Source organism: Nothoprocta perdicaria, unplaced genomic scaffold (genome assembly GCF_003342845.1).
Source record: "Nothoprocta perdicaria isolate Ctin4 unplaced genomic scaffold, notPer1 scaffold_185, whole genome shotgun sequence".
NCBI classification, from domain to species: Eukaryota; Metazoa; Chordata; class Aves; order Tinamiformes; family Tinamidae; genus Nothoprocta; species Nothoprocta perdicaria.
The window spans coordinates 1,440,614-1,446,352 of NW_020455038.1; the positions used below are offsets into that span (position 1 = coordinate 1,440,614).

At 62.7% G+C, this 5,739-nt stretch overlaps 2 protein-coding genes across 3 annotated transcripts in view; one reads left to right on the forward strand and one right to left on the reverse strand.

The window, feature by feature from the left end:
* Positions 1-698: 698 nt before the first annotated feature.
* CMKLR1 (chemerin chemokine-like receptor 1) lies at positions 699-2,126 on the forward strand. Of its 2 annotated transcripts, none has more exons than XM_026036722.1 (2): positions 699-769; positions 1,004-2,126. In XM_026036722.1, exon 2 carries the CDS (start codon positions 1,035-1,037, stop codon positions 2,118-2,120), a length of 1,086 nt encoding a protein of 361 aa, XP_025892507.1. In that variant the 5' UTR covers positions 699-769; positions 1,004-1,034; the 3' UTR covers positions 2,121-2,126. The 2 variants fall into 2 exon arrangements, with proteins under 2 accessions (XP_025892507.1, XP_025892508.1); XM_026036723.1 differs by having other exon boundaries at positions 1,007-2,126.
* Positions 2,127-4,647: 2,521 nt separating this feature from the next.
* Positions 4,648-5,739, reverse strand: part of WSCD2 (WSC domain containing 2) — a 7,314-nt gene continuing 6,222 nt past the window's right edge. The window contains exon 8 of the mRNA XM_026036728.1: positions 4,648-5,503. Within this exon, the coding sequence (XP_025892513.1) occupies positions 5,151-5,503 (353 nt within the window). The 3' untranslated portion in view covers positions 4,648-5,150. The remainder of the gene's footprint in view (positions 5,504-5,739) is intronic.

Genomic DNA, 5,739 nt, shown 5'->3' on the forward strand with positions numbered 1-5,739 from the left:
GATACTGCATGGGGAAGCAGGGATGCAGATACTGTCCCACACAGAAATGCAGGCAGGGCACTGCATGGGAATGCTGGGATGCAGGTAGGGTACCACGTAGGGATGCAGGTAGGGTACCATGTAGGGATGCATGGATGCAGGTAGGGTACCAGGCAGGGATGCAGGGATGCAGGTAGGGTACCACATTGGGATGCATCCCAATCCTGCAGCGGGTCTGGAGCACTGGGCTCCCAAGCGCCTCATCACTGCTCGCCTAGGCTCGACTAATTGCCCCAGCTGGGATTTAACCCCTGCAAAGGGYGTCCAGGGAGCTGTTGAACCAGGGGCTCCAAGTGGCTGCTGGATTYGGGCTCCTGAGTGTCGCAGACTCATTAGCACAATTAGAATTTTAAAACACGACAGGCACCTATTAAATCAGCGACAGGGCTGTGCGGGATCKCCGGCACCACGCGCGTATTTATGGGTTTAATTAGTCGTAATGAGGGCTCTCCAGCCAGGAAAGCAGGGAGCGGAGTTGAGGATGCCRAGGATGCTGCAGCCCAGCGCCGGTGCCCGGGCTCCTCAAACCCACCCCGGCCCCGAGGAGGCCCCTCCTTAACCTCAGCCTCTGGATCCGTGCTTCCCTAGGGATTGGCTCCCTCCGCCTGGCTGCCTGGGATGCTAAACCTGCCTCTCCTCTGGCTCCTCCAGGGTTTCCAGCGGCRGATAGAGCCCTTCAGCAGGAATATCGGGAGCAGGGACGAAAACCCTCCCGCCGCACAGGTTGAAGGTGAGATTATTTTTTTCCCCCGGGAGGTCGGTGGGTGATAAAGCCGCTCTGCAGGATGAGGCTGCAGCCACATCCTGGCCGTGACCMCGGCCTCTGAATCACGTCCTGTGGTTCGGAGCCGCCGTTGCAGCCCGGGCTGCAAATCCCGGCTCTCCGGCGTGGGAACGGCCGCGGCGCGAGCGGAGCAGACACAAAACCTGGGAAATCCACATGTTACCGTGTTGGTTTTCCCAGCAGGAGCCAGCGGCGCGGACCCGCTCCAGCCATGGGCCTGCAAAACTTCTCGGATTACCCCGAGTACCTCCACAACTACAACGACGACGCAGATTACACCTACGACGAGCTGGACAGCTTGAGGACGAGCCCGGCCCACGATGGCAAGGACATCGCCAGGATCCTCTCCGTCGTCATTTACAGCGTGTCCTGCGTGCTGGGCTTGCTCGGGAACGGCCTCGTCATCGCAATCATAACTCTGAAGATGAAGAAGTCGGTCAACGCCATCTGGTTTCTCAACCTGGCCGTGGCCGACTTCCTCTTCAACATCTTCCTGCCCATAAATATCGCTTACACTGCCATGAGGTACCACTGGATCTTTGGGAAGGTCATGTGCAAGCTCAATTCCTTCCTCCTCATCCTCAACATGTACACCAGTGTCCTCCTGCTCACCACCATCAGTTTCGATCGCTACGTGTCAGTGGTTTTCCCGGTGTGGTCTCAGAACCATCGCTCCATCAACCTCGCGTATCTGGTTTGCTTGATTATCTGGACCATCGGCGTCGTGATGAGCTGCCCTTCGCTCATCTTCCGCGACACCGCGCAAGCCTCGAGCTCCGTGATTTGTTTCAGCAACTTCTCCCTCTCCAGCAATAGGTCTTACCTGCCCCTGGCACTGGCAAGACACAGAACGGTGACCATCACTCGCTTCCTTGCCGGGTACATCCTCCCCATAACCATCATCACCTTCTGCTACGTCGCCATCGTCCTCAACCTGCGCCGAAACCGCCTTGCCAAGTCCAAAAAGCCCTTCAAGATCATTGTCACCATCATAGTCACCTTCTTCCTCTGCTGGAGCCCCTACCACCTGCTGAACCTGCTGGAGACTGAGCCCCACAGCGTGCCCTTCTCCGTGTTCGAGATCGGCATCCCGATCACCACRGCGCTCGCCGCCTCCAACAGCTGCATGAACCCCGTCCTCTACGTCTTCATGGGCCAGGACTTCAAGAAGTTCAAGGTGGCCATCTTCTCCAGGCTAGTGAACGCCCTCAGCGAGGAGACCGGCCACTCCAGCATCGTGCACAGGAGCTTCTCCAAGATGTCCTCCATGACGGAGAAGGAGACGACGGTGCTGTGAACTCCTCCCGGATGCCATGGGACCCTGGCCATGGTCCCGAAGGGAAGGGAAGGCGGGTGGGAACCCRTAGCAGGAGCTGGGGAGAGCTGCTGGAGGAAGCAAACTGTGCTTAGCTTTAGCTTGTGATGGCAAAAGGGCTCTCCCAGTGACTCAAGCAACAATTTCCAGAYGTTCCTATAGAATCTACGCAGCGCCCGGCGCATATCCCATGGGATGGGTCACCCCTCGGCTCCCGGAGACGTTTGCTGCCCCGGCGCAGGCGCAAGCACCGCGCTGAGCTGCACTGCCCAGGGGCACGCAGGAGCACGAACCTGTGGCTGCAGGAGACCCAGGAGCCGGGGGAAAAGCGGGAATGCCTCTGCAGTCCTGGGGAGCGGGAGGAGGAGCGGCCGCAGAGCCCCCCGCCTGCCCGCGCCGCCTCCTCCGCTCTCGGAGCCCACAAATGCCCCGGTGCCAGCGCCGGGTGCCTGCAGCGCCCGCCAGCCCCGCGCGCGGGACACAGCTCCCCGACGTGCCGGTCCATCCCATTCCCTGCGTGGGCGATTTGGGAGATAATTCGCAAGTGGGACCGCATTGGGTGCGGGGGACACGGCCCGCGGCGGCGCGGAGGCTCCCGGCGCGCCCGCCCTGGCGCCCGCAGAGCCCACGTGCTTGTTTATTTGCCCAAAATGCAGAAATGCAAAAAAAACCCCAAGCCGGCACGCTCCCCGAAAGCGTCCACTCAGCGATTCACGGGTTCCCGGTGCAGGGAAACGAGGCCGGACAGGGACAGGCGCCGACGCGGAGCCGTGCGGAGCGCTCCGGAGCGYGGCAGCCGCCGGGATTTGCAGCATCGCTCCGGCCGCTCGTAGCTTCATCAGCACAATGACCTCGTTAGCGCGGCCCCGCGCCGGCCCCGCTCGCCCCGAGCCCCCATCGCTCCCATTTTATAGAGGCCCGGCTGTTTTTCCAGGCTGTTCCCGGTGCTTGTGCAATGCCAGGACCTGGGCTTTGCTGCAAACCCGGCACAGGCGGCAGCGCTGGGGTCTCAGCTCCCAAGGGAGCAGGAACACTTGGAAGATCCCCAGGCTCCTGCTGCTCCCTCCGTCCCTGTTCCCGGCGGGACCGTTTGCGGAGCAGGTTTGAGACGGAGCCGGGAGCCGGGATAGGAGGGTGGCGCGGCAGGGGCACGAAGGGGATTATAAGGGAAATTAGGAGATTATAAAGGAGTGGGGATTGTAAGGGAAATTACCAGCAGATTAGGCAGGGATTAATGGCAGATGGGTGATTGTCACCGAGGGGATGCAGCTCCATGGAGGGAGCGGGGCCGGTGGCGCCGGCAGCATCCGGACCCTCCGTGCTCCCTGTGTCCTGCGCCCTGTGTGCCCTCACATGAGGAGGAGGATGGAGGAAGGCTGCTCTGCCCTGCACTCCGTACCCCCTCACATGAGGAGGAGGATGGAGGAAGGCTGGAAGAGCAGCACGGAGGCCGTGCAGGCAGGACCAGCTCCGGGGATGCGTGCGCTCGAGCGGGGCTGCCCCGGGCTGGCGCTCCGGCTTTGGGTAAAACCAGCACTACAAGGACTGCTCTGGATTTGAGTATTTGAGCTCGTCTTCGTCRCTGTTTGCCTGTTCAATATTAAACCCTTTTTCCTTATGACTATGGCCAGTGCGGGGGGTGCAAAGCACACGCRGCCTCTGCATTTATTGCTGCAAAGGCCTCGCAAGAGGAAAAGCAGAAGGAAACCTCCGTGTGGGAGGGCGATGGAGGGAGAGAAAGGGAATAAACCCCGAGGCAGGAGAGCAACAACCTCGCGTTTAATAGCCGGCTCGCCCCGAGGCTCCGCGTGGCAGAGGGAGCAGCCCCAGGACGCCGCAGCGCGCAGGGCTCCCTGYCCCGGGAAGGGCTCCGCCTGCTCCGGGAACCCCTCCAAGGACCRGCCCAATGGGAGCTAAAAACATCCCAGCTGCTCCGTACAAAATCCGTGGGCACCCCTGCGTGGGGCAGGCGGCGGAGCCGCGGGCAGGAGCCCCGGCGCTACCTCGCTTGTGCTAGAAAAATATATTTTATTTAAGTGCCCCTTTTCCCGGGACATTTGCTCCTCTCCCTCCAATGCAGACAAGCAAGAGGATCCTGAGGGATTCCCTGGCGGTGCACGGGTCTCTAGCCCGTTCCAGAGGGAAAAGCCGATCCTCGAACAGCAAGCGCTGGGAAAGGCGGCGTGCAACATATGGCTTTTGCACTGACATCCACGGGGAYGGGTGAAGCCGGGGGCAGCGGAGCAGGCACGGAGCATCCTTTGGTTTCCTGCTCCCGGCGCTGCCCGCTGGACACGATGCGGGGTAGGAGCGGGGTTGGAGCGCGCGGGGAGGCGCCGCGGCCGGAGCGGGGCCRGGGCTGGTGCCCGGCACAAAGCGCATGCGGGGGTGCTCCCCGCAGCCCGGGGTGCTGTGGGCTGGGCTGGTGCGGCGGCTACAGCCACGCTTTGCAAGGCCAAAGGCTGAACTGCAGGCATCTGCTGAGCCCCAGTGTGCCCAGTGCTCCCTGGGGCGGCTACAGGCACCGGACGGGGCGCAGGGACGGGGGAGTGCACGGCCTGGAGGACGGGCTCCTGATGGAGAGCAGCAGCCGCCATGGGATGCTCCAACGGCAGCCCCACGGAGCTGATGCACGGGGCGGGTGCCGTGCACGCTTGCCATGAGCTCCCTGCTCCTGCACCTCTCATGCAGGGGAGCTGATGCAGCACCAGGGCACCGTGCATGCTCACTGTGAGCTCCCTCCTGCACCTCTCATGCAGGGAGCTGATGCAGCACGCGGGCGCCGTGCATGCTCACTGTGAGCTCCCTCCTGCACCTCTCACGCAGGGGAGGTTGGTGCAGCACCCAGGTGCCGTGCACGCTCCCCACACGCTCCCTCCTCCTGCACCTCTCATGCAGAGGATGCACCACAACCAAGCGCGGCCCGTGGGTGCAGAGCAGCAAGCCGGCTCGGAGGGAGGCAGGTGGAGKCCGGGCAGACCGAGGCTTTCCGTGGTGTCCCCGGTGTCCCCGTCACCTCGGCGAGTAATCGTCCGGCACCCCGGAGAGGTTGCGCAGCCGCAGAGCCGCGTCCACCGTCTTGATGTAGCCGCCGATGAGGGCGCGCATCTCGGGCGTGTAGGGGTCGTACTCGAGCTTGCGCAGCCCCGAGCGCTTGAAGTTGCCGTCCTTCTGGCCCTCGACGCAGAGCAGCCGGTCCTCGCGCGCCGCGACGCCCAGCAGRGCCACCATGCGCTGCAGCTGCGCGAACAGGTCGCGCTTGAGGTCCTCGAARTGCACCACGAGCACGTTGCGCCCGAAGCGCAGCCAGTCCAGCGTGTGCGTGGCCCACCACGGCGCGTAGGTGCGCACGAACTCCGGCCACTCTGCAAGAGGCACGTGGCGTTAGCGGCGTCCCCAAGTGTCCCCAACCCGCCCTCGTCCCAGCGTGGCAGCCAGGCCCTGCGCCATCCAGCTGGGATGGTTTTCCCTGCGTTTCTTAAGGTGCATTGGCTGCTGTTTGGCAGCATGCGCTGCCATTGCATGTTGCACATTGTCATTGTGCATTGCATTGTGCATTGCACACTGTCACTGCACATTGCATGTTGTCACTGCACACTGC